General features: G+C 45.0%; 1 protein-coding gene across 2 annotated transcripts in view; it reads left to right on the top strand.

Annotated features, from left to right (window-relative positions):
• Nucleotides 1-20103, top strand: part of DCLK2 (doublecortin like kinase 2) — a 210158-nt gene that overhangs the window by 165109 nt on the left and 24946 nt on the right. The window contains exons 6-8 of one of the 2 annotated variants that reach the window (XM_075544804.1): nt 12176-12248; nt 13580-13688; nt 15623-15680. In XM_075544804.1, the coding sequence (XP_075400919.1) occupies nt 12176-12248; nt 13580-13688; nt 15623-15680 (240 nt within the window). Of the gene's footprint in view, nt 1-12172; nt 12249-13579; nt 13689-15622; nt 15681-20103 lie in introns of both variants that reach the window. The other variant, XM_075544803.1, reaches the window with a different exon arrangement.

The following is a 20103-nucleotide window of genomic DNA, read 5'->3' as shown; positions in this document are numbered from 1 at the left end:
CCTGAAAGCTAGCTACCCACCTGAAGGCACTCGGCTCTACACATTCTGTTGGCCTGGAAGTCCACCTCTGTGTCTCATGGTCTTGATGTTTTGACCTCTGGTGCCTCTGCCACTGCCAGTTCATGCAGGGATCTCAAATGCTCTCCACCGGCAGCTTTTACTTAAATGGTCATGGGATGCCCTATTCCTGCTTCTGAAATGACTCACTTTATACCCAGTGGCATGGCCAACCTGACCAGTATCTGAGTTGGAGTCCCCTGCTCCTCATCAAGAGCTGTGCAGGATCAAGAGGCTGTTGTGCAAAGAGAAGAAAGGAAGGCTGCATGATTTGAAATCAGGAAAGGTGTGTATCCGAGCTGTATTCTCCCACTGTACTTACTCAGTCTGTGTGCTGAGAAAATAATAAGAGAAACTGGCTTATATGAAGACGGAAGTGGCATCAGGATTGGAAGACAGATTATTAACACCTGCAATACGCAGATGACACAACCTTGTTTGCTACAAATGAAGAGGAACTGAAGCGCTTGTTGATGAACATCAGGATTATAGCCTTCATTACAGATTGCAAATCAATGTAAGGAAGACTGAAGTTCTCAGGTAGACCCACCGGTAACATTATGATAAATGGAGAAAGGTTGAAGTTGTCAAGGATCTTGTTTTGCCTCGCTTCATGTTCCATGCTCATGGAAGCAGCAGTCAGGGGGTCAGAATACTAGTTGCTGCACAAGACCTCTTTAGAGTACTGAGGAGCAGGGATGTTACTTTGAGGACCAAGGTGCACCTAACCCAAGCCGTGGTATTTCCAATTGCCTCACATGTATGTGAAGGTTGACACGGAATAAAGAAGAATTGATGTATTTGAATTATGGTGCTGGAGAAGAATTTTGAAAGTGCCACGGACTGCTAGAAGGACAAATCGATCACTCTTGGAAGGACAAGGCTTCATCTTACATTTTGTCAGGAGAGACCAGTCCCAGGAGCAGGGCATTGTGTTTGGTAAAGTGGAGGGGTGGCAAAAAAGAGGAAGGCCCTTGATGAGATGGATTGACACAGTGGCTGAATCAATGGACTCAAGCATAGGAACTATTGTGAGGATGGTCCAGGATTGGACAGTGTTTCAGTCTAAGACCTGCAAAATAATCCATCTCAGCAAAAATCACACATCTCACCAAAGAGAAGCAGTTTCAGCCATCATGTTCCAAACAAAACTCAATGACATATGCTTGATTCCAAAGTCCTGACAATCCTATAGGACAGCTCAGACTGTCCATGTGCATCTCTGAGACTGTACCTCTTTACAGGAATAGAAAGTCCCATCGTTCTCCTGCAGAGTAGCTGGTGTTTCTGAACTGCTGACCTTGTGGTTCTCAGCCCCGCATCACTATGCCACCGGGACTCCTTAGTCATCAGATTCTCTTAGCCATCACTGCTACTGAGTCCAGGCTGACTCAGAGCAAACCCTTTGACAGGGTAGAACTGGCCCCGTAGGTTTCTGAGACTCTAAGTCCTTATGGGAGTAGAAAGCCCCATCTGTCTTCCAGTCATCACATTAGGGATGAGTTAATTAAATGTTTGATAAAATAAAACAGGCTTCTTTTTAAGCTGATCATTCTGTATGGTCCTCAAATGATGTTATAAATATCCAAATGGGCCTGGGCATAAAACAAGGTTCCCACCCCTGCTAGATAGGGTTTCCAAGGCTGTCAACCTTTGAGATTCCGGAAATGGTCTCCTCTTTCCTCTGAGGGACAGCTGGTGGGTTTGAACCTCGGATCTTGCACTGAGCAATCTAATGCTTGCCTCAGAGTGTCACCAGAGGTCATTAAAAACTAGGAGTACTCCAGAGCACTCTGTTGGGGCCCTTCCCTGGAGCTAAGCCCTAGGTTCTAGCTTCTGCACACATGTGGGAGGTCTAGCTGCTTGGGAAGGCAAGACCATTTGTGGTGGCTGTCACCTAGGGAGGAGGCATTTCTTCAGGCCAGATGGGTACCGCCTCCCCCCCCCACTGATGCCCACTTGTACAGGACTATGTTACAAGGGCGCATAACTCCTCAGGCTCTTGATTGTTTCTCTCTTGACCACCATTAATATTTTGTAACATTTTGGGGGAATCTGATAATCTGCCCTCATTACTCTAAGGAGAACCAAGACAAGAGTCTTTGGCCCAGTTGGGCGGAGTATTAAAATGGAAAGAGTGCCCCCTGGTGTACATTTATATAACGTGGCTGCATCAAAGAAGAAAGAAGCAGGCAGTTCCCGCCGTGCCCAGCTGCCTCCTTTTGGAAAAAGATACATCACAGCATGGCGTGGTGGTAAAACCATGGATGCTGAAGCCTGAGTCTGGGCTTGGCTCTGGCTCAGTCATTCACTAGCTGTGTAGGCTTGAGCAAGTTGCTTTGTTGTTGAAGATAAAACAATAGAACCCGCAGCGACAGGACTGATTATAAAAAGTTGAGAAGACTAATTGATTAAAGATAGAGAAAACCCCCCAAAAAACTAACCCAGAGCCTTCAAGTTAATTGTGACTCATAGGAAACCCATGCAGGGTTCTGAGGCCGAGAGTCCTTGCTGGAGCAGCCAGCCTTATCATTCTCCCTCAGAGGGACTGATGACCTTGACCCCGCTTCGCTGATCAGAGCCCGATGCCTAACCCAGAGCGCCACCAGGGCGAAATATGGGAAAGCACATAGACCAGCGTGCTCAATGCTGACGTGCTGTTCTTTCTCAATGTAAACCTAGGAGTTTCCAATCTCAGATTTTATTGGAAGGAATACTCCCCACCCCCAAAAAAATATGGTCATGAGATAGGGCACCAGAAAGGAAGAGAAAGTGAGAGAAGACCGATTCCAGTGTTTAATGCAGGCCCTGCTTTCCTCTCTCGCTGAATTGTCCTCCCCACTCTCTCCTCTGCTTTGTCTTCTCCACAAATCCCAGGTCTGTCCATGATCTATATAACTAACTCTCAGTAACTCATTTCCCTGAATGTTTAGAAGTTTTAAGACAGTAACAAGACACATTCTCTCATATCGTGCGGGATCCAGAAGCAGTTTAGTGCGGGTGGTTCTGGCTCAAGGTCTCTTGTGTCATCTGAAGACTTCCCAGAATGAAGGACCCACTTCTAAGGTGGCCCACCCGTCGTTTCCTCTCCATGTGGACCTCTCCGTGCACAGGTTCCCTCTCAACACGGCATCTGGCTTTCCCTCAGAGCAAAGGCTCTGACAGAGCGTACACAGGGGATAGCTAATTTCCATGACCTAGCTTCAGAAGTGTGACCTCATGCTCTCCTCAGTGCCTTAAAGACCATACACGGTGTCCCCAGCCAAGGATGGCATGATGACCAGGAGAGGAGGGGTGCTGGGTGCCATTTTGGAGGCCAGCCGCCACACCAGCCTTCTCTTGGCTTTCCCCTCTCTGTGGTCCACCCACGGTCTCTTCCTGAGGCAGCTTCCACACCTCAGTCACTGCCTGGACACTTTCCATTTTGAGGGTCTCCTAAGGCTCTCCCTGTGCCCTCCTGTAACTTGATGTCTTGGTTCTCTCTGCCTCTTTATCTCTCGCTCCTTCACATTCCAGAATCCACCGCCACTAACGTTGTTGGCTTCTCCTAACCTCCATCTTCCTGACCCTTCATTTTTCTCCGTGCATCCAACACTTGACCTCCTGTTTCCTCTACCCACGTTCCTCAGAGTCTCTTCCATCTAGCTGAGAACTCGCCTTACAGGCATATTTAGCATGCTTAAATCAAGTCTATTCTTTGGGACAGACAGGTAATAAAGAGTACTAAATATGTCATCAGCTGCCAGATGGCTGATGAAGGCATTTCCCTGAACTTTAATTCATCATCTCCGTCCCACTTGAAGACGTTCCAGGCAGCAGCAGGCCTCAGTGTCAGGCGCACATCTGTGGACACCGCGGGATGAAACGCCTCATGTTTTGATGTGGAAGCCCGTGTCCAGAGCTTGTCTGCCCTGAGCATTCCTGTTGTGAAAGCAAAAAGTACATTTGGAACATTACCCAACATCTTGAGATTATAAACTGTCTGATGTGCTGATATTTTATCTGATGATGTCTCCCGGGTCTGCTGGTGGTGAAAGATTTTCCAGATTTGTGAAGTGTGATAAAAGAGCTGGTAGTATCTCATGCTGATTGGCAGAGCTAAAATGAGGCTCTTTGACCTTCTGAACCTGGAAACTTCTTTTCGAAGCTGTGAAATGTAAATCCACGGTAGCTGCTGACCTTGGACGTGTTTGCATGATTTCCCTGTGGTATTTAAACACGTTAATGTCTTCAGCGCTGAGAGGCTGACCACTTGTATGCAATTTCCATTGCCTCCAAAAATGTTGGGTAGTGACTTCATGCTACTGACTTTTATCGGGGAGAAACCAAAGTGAGAGAGAGAGGGACTGCGCAGTTTTGAAGACCTTGGTGCCCAAACAGATCAAAGTGCATCTCAGACTCTGTTTGAGGACAACGATTCTCACATTCTAGTTGCTCAGTCAGGAGAGGCGTCCAGTGGGTCAGTGGCGTAAATGGACTGAGGTCCGTCTTTGTGGGGGTGGAGGAAGGTTTGCCATTGATCAGTGGGTAAAGAGGATCAAAATGGATATGTGTAACTTAGAATCAACTGCAAGAGCTCTCTTGGGATATATGAAACGTGTGCCAATCATATATGTCCCCTAAACGAAACAAGGTCATTGGAACTTCTTTTGAGTGGTGCACCAACGGCATATTTGAATGATGTGAGGCTTAAAAGTTGTTGAGGTGACCTGGCTCTCTCTGGTCACAGTGAATTTTCTCATGAAAGCAGTTTTGCTCAAACCTCATTTTTTTGTAATGGCCAATTTAAGAGAACAGCATGTGGCTGAGAAATCTGTTTCCTGCTCAGGGGAAAATGCCACAGAAACTGTCGTGCTGCTGGACACAGCTTGCGAAGACAGCTCTATGGGGAAACTCAACTGAAGGAGTGCTCTTTCCATTTCATTTTTTCATTTCAAAACAGGTGAAATGTCGATTGATGACAAACTTCAGTCGCACATCCGTCAACTTCCTAAACAGGCAAAAATGTCAACTTGTTGTGCATTTGGAGTTTGTTCTACCAGATCAGGCTGTTAATCCACAAAGATTGTGTAACAGTGCATGACAGAAACGCCCTGATTTGTGGCATATGGGGACTGGTTTTGTCACCACAACAGTGCGGTTTGGGGAAAAAAGAGCATGCCTCTCTTACACCACCCGCCTTACTCACCTGGCCTTGCTCTGTGCAACTTTTTTTTGTTTCTAAGAATGAAAAGGGACACGAAAGACAGTGATTTAACTAAGTTGAAGAGGTGAAGAAAAAAACTGAAGGGGGCCTGTCAGCCATCCAAACACATGAGTGTGATAATGGAAACGCAGATTTGGCCAATGTATTAAGTGTAATGAGACTACTTTGAAGGTGATAAGGTTGCCCCTTCATATATACTAGTAGGGTTATTCTGTCCTAGAGATTAAAAGTATAAGCATCTTGGTGAGGAAAAATCTTTTCTGAGAAAATTATTATAGACCAGGGGTTTTCCCAGTAACCAAATTTAGCCGATCACCTGTTTTTTCCTAAATAAAGCTTTATTGGAACACACCATGCTCATTCGTTTGCATGTGGTGTGTGGCTGCCTAAGGGTTACGCCAGCAGAGCTAAGTAGTGGCAGCTGAGACGCTATGACTCATGAAGTACAAAATAATGCTCCGTAGTCCTTTACAGAAAAGTTCTGACTTTTGTTACAGACCATTTTCCGAAATGTGCTCAAGAAATTAAACTCACACACATTAATATATCTTCTTGATTCTGTTTAAGTTGTACTTCTTTCTGTAAAAAAAATAATTAGAATGAGCAGGGAGGGAGGGGGGGAATGAGGAGCTGATGCCAGGGGCTTATGTGCAGAGCAAATGTTTTGAGAATGATGAGGGTAACAAATGTACAAATGTGCTTTGTACAATTGATGTATGTATGGATTGTGATAAGAGTTGTATGATCCCCCAATAAAATGGTTTTTAAAAATAATTAGAATCAAAATGTGCAATATTAAATTCAATACTAATATGTTTACACGATGCTTTTACAACCTCTGATATGCAGATAGGTAAATATAACCATTTTACTTCCTTTGGGGGATTTACCTACTTATGAGCAAAGCTTAGCATTTCTTTTATAGTAGTTACATATCTCTTTACATCGGAAGGTTGCTCATCATCAAATGTTCTCAGTCAGTGATGCCTGTTAGAATGATGGACGAAGACCTTTCCGGCTCCGTTGTTGGGAGCTCCTAGCAGAAGAGATCCTCAGGTGTCCCCCTTCCCTGCTTGCTCACAACAAATGGACTGACTCCTGCCAGACAGTTAGGCAGTTGGTGGTCGGTGTGCAGAGCCCACGCTTTGCATTATCTTCTGCCTTTATGGTCACTCCCCCCTTTGACTGGTGAGAGTTTCATCAGGAAACACATCCCCTTTGCCTCCCCACCCGGACACATCTCTTTGAGCCAGTTGATAATTATGGGCGACATCTTGAAAGAGCCCAGATGCTGCCACCCATTAGGGGCTCCTTGAGGAAGGCTTCTCCAACACACGCTTGGTTTGCGTGGTCTCAGCACCACAATTGCTGATGGGAGCAGGAATACGCCTTAGCGTTTTAAGAGGTTTTTAATAGAAATTGTTAGCTTGACAATAGAAACACAACAGGTTTAATCAGGAATGCTATCTAAAACTCCACCCCAATCTCTCTCTCTCTCTCTCTCTCTCTCTCTCTCTCTCTCTCTCTCTCTCTCTCTCTCCTCTCTCTCTCTCTCTCTGCCTTCTCCTCTTCTTCCTCCCTTTCTCTCTCTCGTGCTTGTTCAAGACTTGTTTAGTAAGAAATTACTTCTCTCTCTTATGGGGGCAGGGAGATATATAAATGGAAGCTGTAGCTTATGCCTTGTGTTTTTATTTTATTGTCGGTGTGTCTCTCAAGGCACTGAAAATACTGGTCTTATATTTAGCAGTAGACCCTTCTTCAGGTTTGTGAAGGATATGATATGGGTGGATGCCCAGCTTTTCTTACACCCCTGAGCACTTGGTTTATTACTCAGTTGCTAGCTGAGTGCTTCAAGTGCACAGGTTCGCCTTAGCAAAGCGGCTCCCTCTCAGGAGTGAGCTCCAATCAGACCTCCCAAGCTGCATCCTGGAATATAGAGGTTTTGCTGAAAGTTGTTAGGTAAATACACATGCCTCCTCACAAGATTGTCAACCTCTACATGGGAAAAATGTGCCACTCTATCTTTGTAGAAGCCCTAGTGGCATAGTGGTTATGTGTTGGGCTGCTAACTGTGAGGTCAGTGGTTCGAAACCACTGGCCACCCCATCGGAGAAAGACAGAACTTTCTACTCCCATAAAGAGTTACCATCTAGAAATCCACAGGTGCAGTCATACCCTCCACTACACATTTGTCTGATAATTGATATCAATTGATTCGGTTCTCCCTATTCCTTGACTGACAAATTTCAGTGTAGGAAGAGTCGTTTGAGAAGAGGAGCAGACGCTGAACGACTGCTTAACTCACTGACTAAAGAGCTAAGCCTATGATGGCCAGGAGGGACCGGTGCCTCCTGACAGGCTGGCTAAAGGAGAGTTAGCAAACAGGAGGCAGCCCCTCAGTGAGATGGATGGAAACATGGCTGCAACAGGGGGCTCCAGCATACCGCAGCTGTGAGGGTGGTGCGGGGCCGGCCAGTGTTGTGTTCTGCTGTGCACGGGGCTGCTGGGACTCAGGCAGACTCAGCGGCACTTCGTGCTAGCAGTGAACCAGTGTCCAGCCACAAGGAGTGCACTTGAATGAGCTCATTTTAATTCTCCGGCAAATCTTGAGCTAGATGACTGTAGAAAAGTAAACAAACATCAAACCATTGCCGTTGAGTTCCGACTAACGACATTCCCATGGGATCTTGGACATGGGGTGGTGCGGTGCAAGGGGCTTGGCCTCTATACCATGTTAAAAAGTTTGGGGGTAATTTTTTTAAGCATTTTATTGGGGACTCTTACACCTCTTAAAGCAATCCATACATCCATCCATGTGTCAAGCACATCTGTACATATGTTGCCATCATCATTTTCAAGACATTTTCTTTCTATTTGAGCCCTTGGTATTGGCTCCTCATTTTTTCCTCCCTCTCCCACCTATCCCCTTCTCTTATGAACCCTTGATAATTTATAATTTGTTTAATGTCTTACACTGACTGCTCTTTCCCTTCACCCACTTTTCTGTTGTTTGTCCCCCTGTTGGGGGGGGGTTATACATGGATTATTGTGATTGGTTCCTCCTTTTTCCTCCCACTTTCCCCTTCCCCTCCTGGTATCACTACTCTCATTATTGGGGCTGAGGGTTTATCTGTCCTGGATTCCCTGTGTTGTGAGCTCTCTTGTCTTTACCCGTGTTATCATATAGAAACTCTGGTTTAGTTGGATTTGTAAGGTAGAATTAGGGTTGTGATGGGGTGGGGGGGCCTTAAAAAACCAAAGGAAAGTTGTATGTTTCATCTGTGGTATACTGTACCCTGACTGGCTCATCTCTTCCTTGTGACCCTCCTGTGAGGGGTCAGGTTTTAGGCATCAAAGACCCCAAACAATCAATCATATGTATGCTAAGGAGGAGGAGGGCAGAGTGGAGACCCAAAGCCCATCTGTAGAAAATTTGGGTAATTCTTTTGGTAATTCTGACTCACTGAGACTTTCAGATAATGGGGACAAGACTAGAACTACCCTTTGGAACATTTCTTGGCAGTAATGTGTAGAATTAGAGAGGCAAAAGAGAAGGGGGGCTTCCAATGAAATGATTTCTCTAAGGCTTATCTGAATATTCTCAAGTAAAAACCATAGATTCCCAAATGTATGTGGCCTGCTGCCCCCTTTAAAAAAATAAATAATTACTCATTGCTCCCCACCAGGGTAATTTAAAAAATTACATACTACAACCCACAATGCAGGATAAAGTGTAGGTATCTGCTTTTGCGGCCAACCTAACCCCCCTCACATTGTTCCAGTGCCCCCGGTGGGCAATATTGCCCACTTTGGGAAACACTGGTTGAAACATTCTACATGGACTCTTGATTATTTGACAGCAACAGAAAACCACTAAATTGTGACAAAATTCCTACCATTACTTTTGTTTAACCTTTTATTAATAGGAAACAAATCAGAGAACTCATGGGAGCCAGAATATCCATCCAGAAAGAAAACCATATGTACACTTACTTACCTATGTACCTATACTGCCAGGAGCAGTGAAGGGGTGAAAAAACTTATAAGACAAGAAGTGTGTTTGCTGCGCTGCTGACCTGGTGCAACCTGACTAGCTGCCAACTGCTGGTTCTACTGGCCACACAAAGGTGCTGTGCTGTCTTAGGGTTTTCCAGGGAAACAGAACCAGTTAAGATATATATGAGGGGCTTTAGTGAGTGCTTGGGGAGGTTCCATTACCTTTTAATTCCATTATTCAATGGGTTTTTAAAACCACTCACACATACAAAGACACACACACACACACACACACACTCACACGGGAACTTCAAAACGTTCATTGAAAAAATAGAGTTAAAAAATAATGGTATTACTAAATCCTAGCTCCAACTTAAGAACAATTAGGTCTTATATCATGCCCCTTCTTGATACTTACCCTCAGGAAGGGAGCACAGAAGATTGGGTGTTATATCGAAATGTGGAGAAGAAATTAGATGGTGTCTCCAGGCTATCAGATCAAATAGCATCTGGGGTCTTAAAAGCTTGTCTCCAAACAAGCAGCCATCTAAGTCAGATGTCAACTAAATCCACATGGAAGAGGCGCACCAACATCAGTCACCAAAGGATTGTAACCATATAATCTGAAGTTGAAGGAGGATTAGTATCAGAGCCTAAATTGTGAGATTCCTGTTTGCAGAAGGCGATGGATGACAGTGGGAGCCCAGGATACGTTTGTGGGAACTGGATAAGAAATGAGCCTCAGGTTATTTCCCTCCATCGATAATAGCGGGATGGGCGGAAAGTGGTTACTAAACAGAGGGCATTGGAGAGATGACTGTAGACGATCAAAGGCATAAAGCTGAGTTGAGCAGTTAAAATCTTGTCAGCCCATTGCCCCCTCTGATGCATATTGGACCTGATCTGGTTTTCAACTCTTTCTATATTTTTCCTTGTGTTTTATTTGTTCATATTGGGTGTATCTCAGTTGTGATAACCCTCTTGTATTTGTGTTCCATGTTTTCCTTGTTTAGGTATATGAAGCCCAGGATTGATGAACATATAGGGACAGCAAGTAGTATAAGAGTTTCAGGGGATGTACAGAGGTGGTGAGGATGGGGGAGAAAAAAGGGAGCTGATGTCAAAGAGTCCAGGACGGAAATAAATGTTTGGAAGCTGATTGTGGTAGCAATTGTACAATACTGTTTGATGCATTGAACGATGGAATAATATGATAAATGTATTAACTCCCAATGTAAAAAATAAATTAAAATTTTGAAATAAAAAAAAACACTGTTTAAAAGATAATGGCATTTTGGGGTCTGTACATATTTATGCATACATATATAGAGAGAGACTCTGTCTCTCTGCTTATATGTATTATGTGGGTACATGTTGAGAGAATGATTTTATGAAGATTGTTAGAGCAGCAGTTCTCAACCTGTGGGTCGCGACCCCTTTGGGGGTGGAATGACCCTTTCTCAGGGGTTCCCCACCCGATTCATAACAGTAGCAAATTACAGTTATGAAGTAGCAGCAAAAATAATTTTATGGTTGGGGGGGGTCACCACAACATGAGGAACTGTTGTTAAAGGGTCATGACATTAGGAAGGTTGAGAACCCCTGTTGTAGAGCCTGCAAATCCATATCCATAGGTCAGAAAACAGGCTAGAAACTCTGGCTGTCTGGTGTCTAAAATGGTTGTTGGGAGAGAGAGAGGAATTCTGGAATAGTGTTTATTTGTATCTGAAAGCAGAATCTTTCCACAGTAAAACTCTAATGTTTCCCCCTAAGTCTATCTACTCACTAGTTAAGGCCCACCCACGCTAATCTGCCTTACATCCACCGTCCTGAAGGCCAAGTGATTTAAATGTTGTTGCTGGGTGCCAGCGAGTCGGCTGACCCGGGAAGACGTGTGTACTGCAAAAGGAAACACAACCTAGTCCTGTGTCCTCGCCAGTTCTGTTACAGCCATCATGCCAGTCCATCTCATGGAGGGTCTTCCCCGTGCTCACTGGCTCCCTTTACCAAGCTTGTCCCTCCAGGTGCCATGTCTGAAGTACGTGAGACACAGTTCATCATCTGTTGAGCAGGTGACCAGTTCTGTGCCGAGCCCTGCTCTGCACACAGAGAGGCAGTGGTGACTGTGACATAGACCTGCTGCATAATCTGCAGGCAGGCAAGTCGGTGAGCGTGCGAGTCCAGAATGTGGAAGATGCTATTCAGCAATTGGGAAGACCTTTGACCTTGCAAGCCCCTGAACAGAAGAACTGGAAAAGTGTAGAGAGGGATGACAGGTCAGAATGGGAAAAGCTTGCTACGTTCAGCTTCCAAGATGGCATCGGGTCCTGGTGACACAGACCCACCTTCAGGACTAGGAACTGCCTGCTGTTTTGTGTGTTGCCTTGCCCTTGGCCAAGTGAACCGAGTTTTGTCAGGAATTAGACACCATGTTCCTCTCTGTTGTCACAAACATCTCTTCTGCTTCATTCCACTGAGTCCAAAGCAACACTTTGCTGACTTTTCGGGTATTTAATATGCATGGGCTGGGACCCAGGTGGTGGAGTGATTACCTATTTGGTCAGCAATTCAAACCAGCAGTGCTTCTGTGGGAGAAAGACAGGGTGTTCTCCTCCAGTGAAGAGTTACAGTCTCAGAAACTCACAGGGGCAGTTCTCTCCTGTCCTGTAGGGTCACTCTGAGTTGGCATTGACTCAGTTACAGTGAGTTTGGTTTTCGTTTTGTTGGGAATCTGAGTGGAAAATATCGTCTCTAAGGAAGAAAGGAATTCCCATGAGATACGATGAGAAGGAACACGCCTTCTCGTTCTGCATCATACTTCCAGGTTCTATACACATCTGGTATATGGTAAGGGTTACTAGCTAAAGATTTGTGAATGTATCCTGACAAATAATGGTCACTTTCCTCCTTCAGCAGATTTCTGCACACAGCGGATCCTCTTCTAATGTCAACGGTGGACCTGAACTTGATCGTTGCTTGAGTCCCGAAGGTAGTCTTCAATCTGGTGATTTCTTTTAGGAAGGAAATTATCCATGTGACTCTGGTAGCCACCCAAATATACATGCATTAATCTATGATCTTCCTAAGGAGACATGTGTACCTAACCTGTTAACCTATTGGGTTTGTCGGGAGTAGTCACTTCTAGGATGTACTCATATAACATCTAAATATTATTGTCATTAATTATACTCTCATTATTTCAAATTTCAGACTTGGGCTTTGTATCTCTCAGGATTCTTCAGAGAAACAGAACAAATAGAAGTATAAGGGAGCTTTACAAAGTTCATGGGGAAAAAATCATTAGCCCTTTGATTTCTTTTTGCTACAAACTTTTTTTTAAATCATTTTATAAGGGGCTCATACAACTCTTATCACAATCCATACATACATCAACTGTGTAAAGCACATTTGTACATTCATTGCCCTCATCATTCTCAAAGCATTTGCTCTCTACCCAAGCCCCTGGCATCAGCTCCTCATTTTTTACCCCTCATGAACCCTTGTTAACTTATAAATTATTATTTTGTCATATCTTACTTGTCCGATGTCTCCCTTCCCCCACTCTTCTGTTGCCCAATGCTTCCTCATAAATGTGTAGAACAAAAGCAAAACAAACCTCAATTTTTTCTCTTTAAGACTTCCAACTGATTGAATGGGGCTCACCTACACCATGAAGAGTAATCTGCTTTATTTAAAGTTCACTCTTGTTAATAACACCCACATATCCTCAGAGCAGCATCTACCCACACACTTGGTCAACCAATTGGGCACCATGCCCTACCACGGTGACACAAAACTTCCCATCACAGGCTTCCTTTGTCTCCTTTAGTGTCAATCTCATATTCTCAAGTGATAGTTTTCTTTCTTTGAATTAGATAACGCAGATGTATTTACTCGGTGCCTGCTTTGGGGATACTGTGTGAAAAGTAATCACTCTTGATCACCTCTTTTTTAGAAGGTTCTGAGACAGATTAACAAATTTATTTTAATTCAGTGGCATTTTCTGTACTTGAAAATCTTGGGGAGAGAATCATCTCCTTAGGATTAAAATTCCCACTTCTACCCTTCCCCTAAAAGACTCTCTTTTGCCCAAATCGGATCCGTCATTTCAGGAATGCTCAGATACTTGGTGGGTTTGTTGATAGAGATTGGTAATTTTTGTATTCAGGTAATTCTTTTTCCTTTAAGCATTTTATTGACATACAACTCATGCTAGAGGTTTCCTTCTGTTTTACTGTAGCTTTAGAAAAATGTAAGGACTTAGGAACCAAGGTAAAATGTTGATGTTTTCATTAGATTTTGCATTTGTTCTTTTTGCAGGTGTGAACGGAAACAGGTGCTCAGAATCCTCAACTCTTCTAGAGAAGTACAGAATCGGGAAGGTCATTGGTGATGGCAATTTTGCCGTGGTCAAGGAGTGCATGGACCGGTGAGGGGACAGGGAAGGACACTGGATGTTCGCCCACCACAGACATTCCTAATTCAACGTCCGTTCTTAATCGACACAAGAACCCAGAGTTTGAAAATGTATATCATCTCCAGGACTAGAAACGAATACTGTAGATGTCGATTCAAAAGCATCTATCCTTGAGACCAGAAGTTTTACTTACCCACAAGACATTGACAGAGGAAAAATGTGCACACATAATAGTATCAACCTGTTTTATATGCATTTAGGTTAAGTTGTATCAAGCCTCCCTCATCAGTGAGCCAGAAAGAAATGATAAAGAATAAGATTAATTCAAAGCAAAATTGAAAACAAAAAACCCCTCTGTCATATTTATTAGTTCTCTTTGCTGTATTTGTATTAATTATTAATCTCCAAAATAACCCTTTCAGTTAGCATTTAATTGGATATAACAGTAATTCAGAATTTTAAAAAACCCTGACTATACTTTTGTCTTTATTAAAAATATATTTTTAGTTGTCCAGTGTTCTTTATTTTGTTCCAATTCCTAAATTCTTAAATGGTAGGAAATCCACTCATTTAAACCTTTTGAAGAATATTAAAACCAAGAAAGATGCAGAGTCTCTTTGTACACCAATTTTTGTTTATTGTGAGGAATTTTCTAGAATGTTCTGGAAAATAGTATTTTTCATGTTATTCTAAGCCTCTTTATTTAGCTCTCGGACACAGAATGCCACCCAAGTAACAAATAAAACTTCTAAAATATGATTTCTAAAGAGTCTCCAGCCATCTGAGACAGAGTTTGGTTTACAGTTTTAAGGGAAGACCAATTTAAGCAAAAGGGGCTTTCCTTTAAAAAATAAAAGGAATTTTCCTAAGCTAGGCCTCCTCATTAGTGTGCACCGTTACAGCACGGGCTGTTGAAGGAACTGCACTTGGAAGACTGGCGTATTCTCCTCAGGGGCTGCAGTGGACAAGTATTCGTTCTTGTGTTCACGTGAACTATGTTAAAGACCACTGCGGTGGAGCAAATGACGTCACAAGTGTCACGTGTGGATGTTTACAGATTTGGACATAGTAGTACCAGACCTGCCTGGGTTTTTTGACTGAGAAATAGGTCATTGAAGTCATGAGACATTGCAGTTTTGACTAATGTGACTAATGTAAATACACATTGGTAGAAATTTTAGGATATTTTAAGCCATTTTTAAAATTTTATCCTGCCCCCTCAGTGAGCTATTTTGAGGTCTGAGTATGGAAAAACTGTTTGTAGTTTAGCTCTGATACAAAGGAATTTCAACACTTTATGAATTACTTCATAATATCACAATTACTAGTATTTAAAAGAGGAGACTGGTGGTATTGTGGGTTACCTGGTGGGCACCTAAGGTAGGAGGTCAGCAGCTTTCTACTCCCGTAAAGACTTTCAGTCTTGGATACCCACAGGGGCAGTTCTGTCCTGTCCACTAAGGTCGTTGTGAATCGGAATCAATTCAATGGCAGTGAGAGTTTTCAATATTTATAAAAGGAAATGTAATTAGCGTACTGGGTGGCTCGGTTTTGTTTTCTCTGCTTTGGGTACCTTCCATCCTGTCACCAACAATATTGACTCTGAGACATTGTGGAAGAAGCCAAGTCTTCATTCCCAGAGTCTGTGCTGCAGAGCAAATTGGAAAAGACGATACCTTTCTGAGAGGCTCCCTGGTGGCACGGAGGTTAAGCTCTTGGCGACGGATGGAAAAGTCGGCAGTGAACCCACCAGTAGCTCTGCGGGCAAAGAGAGGGCAGTCGGCTTCTGCAGAGATACAGCCTTGCAAGCCCACGGTGCAGTTCTGCCCTGTTCTGTGGTAGCATCAGTGTAGAATCTGCAGCTCAGGAGAGTGGGAATCTGCTCAATGGCCGTGAGCTGCAGCATCTTTCTATCTTTCAATGGCCTCTCTCTGGTTATCCTGCAGGTCCACTGGACAGGAGTTTGCCCTGAAGATCATTGACAAAGCCAAGTGTTGTGGAAAGGTACAGTGTGCACAACTGCATTGTAAAGAAACGGAAACCTCTTGATGAAGTGCTTGCTGTGGTGAAGGAATTTACACGGGAGAGAGTGTCACTGATGATGGTAGAGAAAGACACGGACAAGTCTTGCTTTCTTTGTTTTCTGCACTAGGTTTCTGAGGCTACTATGAAAAACTACCCCAAACTGGGTGGCCTGACACACTAGCGATGCAGCTCCTCAGTTCTGGACCTGAAACTTAAAATCTAGCACAGGTTTCTCAAAGGGGATCAACTGTTGCCTCTTATGGTGGCACTCCTGGGCCGGTGGCAGTGTCACTCTAACTCCGCTCTTTCTGCTGCCTTCTTCCTGTGCGTCTGTCCCTTTCCTTCTGTGTGAAGCCTCCTCCTTTCTATCTCAGAAGACATCTGTGGTGGCCTTTGTGTCCCCCTGGGTCACCCAGGGTAATCTAGTCTCAGAATCATTACTGTAATTACATCTGCAGAGATTTTGATTTTCCCCCAACAATGTGATAAACATACATTCTAGGAATTAGGACTTGATATCATTGGTTGGCCATCATTCAGCCTACTACCTGCATCTTCGGAGAAGTCATATCTAGCGATTTGAGCGTTTTAACTCTCTGACGGTCATTCTCCTCAGCAATTCTCACTAAGCCATCGGGGTGCCAGCTGTAGCGTCACCCTTGGCCAAGTGCATGAGGTGCTTACCATTCACACAAGTTGGCACCCCCTGGGCTTTTGTAACGATGCTAGCTGCTAGGTCAAGGAGTAGACAAAGCTTAAAGAACTCACAATCCCAGGGGCTAAGGGTCAGCTCACGAACAATTAAAAGCCAGTAGGAAGAGAGCAGCCACTGGATCGGAGAGCAAGGGCAGAGCTCAGCCTTGTGTTTCCTGTAATGGTGTCTGCCAGTCAGAATGGACTTGCTGGAGCGAATTTGTGGTTCTGGAGCCCGGTTTATTCCGTGAGTGACCTAGACACAGAGGACTGTTCAGTGGAGGAAACCACGGCGAGCTTGGTTTAGGAGAGCTGTTCATCTCCCTAATCAGTTTCTCATCCCACCCCCTCCTAGATGTCAAAGTCAGCATGGCTAAAGAGAAGGCAGTATGCTTCGCCAAGTTAGCAATTTTCTTTGCCACTTTCTCTCCCACTGAACAATGGGACACCACCATGGAATGATTCCTGTGCAAATTATTTGGAATTCAACTAAAAAGTGATAGGTGATTGAACAAGGGGAGCTCCTTGTGCTTCAAGATGAAAGGGATACTCGTATTGTGTTTCGGGATTTCCCTTTCCTGCAGAATGCTACGGAGAGAGCGTTTGTGCGGACTGGAACCCCAGGGTGTGGGGCGGTGACGTGCTTGGGAGAGCTGCCGTGTGTAACGCTCGTGCTGAGGTTTTTGTCTCGCGTCTCGTGGCAGGCAGCTTGAGCGGGTTGCTCCTTCATGGGCAGTTTTGCAGAGACCATCAGAAGTTGGGGAACAAAGGCAGCCCGCTCCTGCACGCCAGAGACACCCTCACTGAGTGCTTAGCACGCCGGGCGCTGCCGAGCAGAATGCAGTAAGCTGGCATAATGAGCACCCGCACAGAACCAGTTGGCATCGTCGGGCTCTCTCCGTGTTTGAAACGGAACTTGAAGGTGGCCCTTGGAGAGAGGCCACAGTGCACACCAGAAGACTCTCCGTTGTACCTCTTACGGAAACCGTTAATAACTGCGGGGAGGTGCAGTCTTGTCATCCGGCAAGCCTTCCTGTGGTTCTCTCTGCTTTGCATCCTGGTGATGAGGGCTGCTTCACATCAGTTGCTCAGAATCAGTGCCACAGACAGAGACCATGCATACGGCTAAATTGATAGACTCTTCCAACTTTAGAGAAAATGGAAACGGAAAGAAATTTAGCAGTTTATATATTTGCTTTGAATTAAAATACCTATCTGGCGTTTTATGTTCATGAGCATGGCAGCATGGCTACCATCTTTGCTTCACACAGAGAGAAATAAATGCTAGTTTGCTAGTGTGTACATGCTCACTGAAGCTTTCTAGTGTGCTTAAGGGAAGGCTTGGCACAGGTGTTCCAAGAGGTTGAAAGACATGCCCACATGAGGAGGGTTTGCCAGCTCTTTCTTTTGTGTCTACGATCACAAGGTGCAGCCTGCTTCCCTAGGGGAGGGGCCGGAACTCTGCCTATGGCTCTGTGTGACAGCTCTGTGACTTAGACTGAGGGGATTTGGAAACAGCCTGTAGCCCGCCTCCAGGTGTGCATTGCCAAGCTCTGGGGACAGCCGTTTCTCGGCTGGATCTGAAGGGCTTGCTGCACACTAAGCCAGCGCTTTCAGTACAAGGACCAGTGTTCCTCGCCCATGGCCAGACCCGGCCCAGGTTGTACCCCAAAGCAGTGTGATTCTAGCCTCTGTCCATGTGTTTCACGTAAATATTCTCAGCAGCCATCATTGTCATTTTGAAAATTTTCCAGTGTGATTCTATTGAGGCATTTCTCTTTGATAGGTGATGTGTAGTACAAAAAATCTTATGTGTCAGAAATTGAGTTTTGGGTTCCTGCCCCAAAGGACTATTCGAAGGATAAAGTGTAAAACTAGGCACATGCTTTGCCTGGGGACTGAGATGTAGTGACTCGATGCATAGGCAATGCTGGTTCTCCGCTGGCTCCCACCGTCTTTAGTGCTCGCTCTAGTGCTCGCTCGGTCAATTTGGACAGGGGGCAGTGCCTAGGTAGTGCCAATTAACATACTCCACTGCTAACTGGGAGGTTGGACAGTCAAGTCACTCAGCAGTGCTTAGGAAAAAGGTGTGGCTGTCCCCTTGTGGAAAAAAACAGCCACTGACAACCCCTGTGGAGCACAGTGCTAGTCTGGCCTGTGGGGTTGTCATGGGCAGAAGTCAACTCAAAGGCAGCTGGTTACATGGACAAGCACAGAGCACTTGGCGAGTGCTCTGGAATCGGAATGGGGGGTGGGGGACTTACAGGAGGTGTTCTCTGCATGCTATTCATTTGCTTTCATGTATACTTTCCTGTCAAGAAAGATTTGAGTTGGCTTAGAGCAGTGGTTCTCAACCTTCCTAATGCCATGACCCTTTCATACAGTTCCTCATGTTGTGGTGACCCCCCAACCATAAAATAATTTTCGTTGCTACTTCATAACTGTCATTTTGCTACTGGCATGAATCGGGTGACCCACAGGTTGAGAACTGCTGACTTAAAATAAAAATGCATACACAGATGGATAATACATGAAGAGGAGAGACCCAGAAATGAGCCCCTGAAGTGGGGTTACTACAGTAACTCACTCAGATGCACTGATTTCTATCAAGTCGATTCTGACTCATAGTGACCCTACAGGACAGGCTACAACTGTGGATTTCCGAGAGTGGAACTCTTTACGAGAGAGGTAGGGGAGGAGAGGTGGAGACAGAGAAACTGTATAATTATACACACCCACATAGCCACGAGGTAAGGCGAAAAAGGATCGCTACACAATGGAAGTCACTCACGGTGCCGATGCGAAGGCGCGTGAAGGTGCTGGGTCTCGGCATATCCTCCGTCGGGGGCTATGCACTCTTAAGGAGGTGGATCGACACAGCGGCGGTGCCAGCAGGCTCAGACGTCAGGGTGATGGAGAGAATGGTGTGGGCAGGCTGGATAGTGTGGTCGTGGTGGGCACGGGTCACTGTGAGTCGGAACTGACTCCATGGTGCCCTGACAGCAGCAGCAGCAGCGACCATACCCTGAAGAAGAATGTCCCCCTCTTTAATAAGAATGCCCCGTCTTTGATAACCACATCAAAACAGCAGCTCTGGCATCTTCGAGAGACTCAAACTATGTTCTTTTTAAATGTTCCTTGTACCGGGGACACAAAGGAGTTTGAAGGAACAAGATGAGGGCCGTAGAGCGGAGGAGGTAAGGTCCCCAACACAGTTCCTGTAGGACAGCCCTTCCCAGCCCCGAAGAGTGAGCAAGCACATAGAATGATGGGAAGAGTGCTCTCTACACAGCTTTGCTGGCCTTTCCTCACCAGTGCAGTTTTCCATTTTCTGAAAAAAATTTCCCTAGTATGCCCCCATGGTCATCTGGCCCTCTGAGAAAATCTATCCTAATCCCTTAGGAGCCAACCCCCGCCCCCCCAAAAAAAGTCTCCATTGGCTTCTGAGTTGACCCTCTGCCTTGCAGTTAATGCGCTGGTTGAAGACTCCCTCCTGAGACCGAGACACGTGTCTTACTGAGGGAACTTGTCTGCAGCCATCGCTGACCACAGAGACTGGTGGGCGTGAACTGGTACCCCAGCAGTCATGCCTCTCGACTTACCCCCATATAGCTAGACTGCACCAGAGGACAATCAGTAAATCTTTACAGAGCATTCTCTATACGCAAAATGATGTTTCAATAACGTTGATGATCCACCAGTGTGGTAT

The sequence above is a fragment of the Tenrec ecaudatus genome, chromosome 3 (assembly GCF_050624435.1).
Source record: "Tenrec ecaudatus isolate mTenEca1 chromosome 3, mTenEca1.hap1, whole genome shotgun sequence".
NCBI classification, from domain to species: domain Eukaryota; kingdom Metazoa; phylum Chordata; class Mammalia; order Afrosoricida; family Tenrecidae; genus Tenrec; species Tenrec ecaudatus.
Note: the sequence above shows the minus strand (reverse complement) of the source record. Positions and strands in the feature narration are given on the sequence as shown.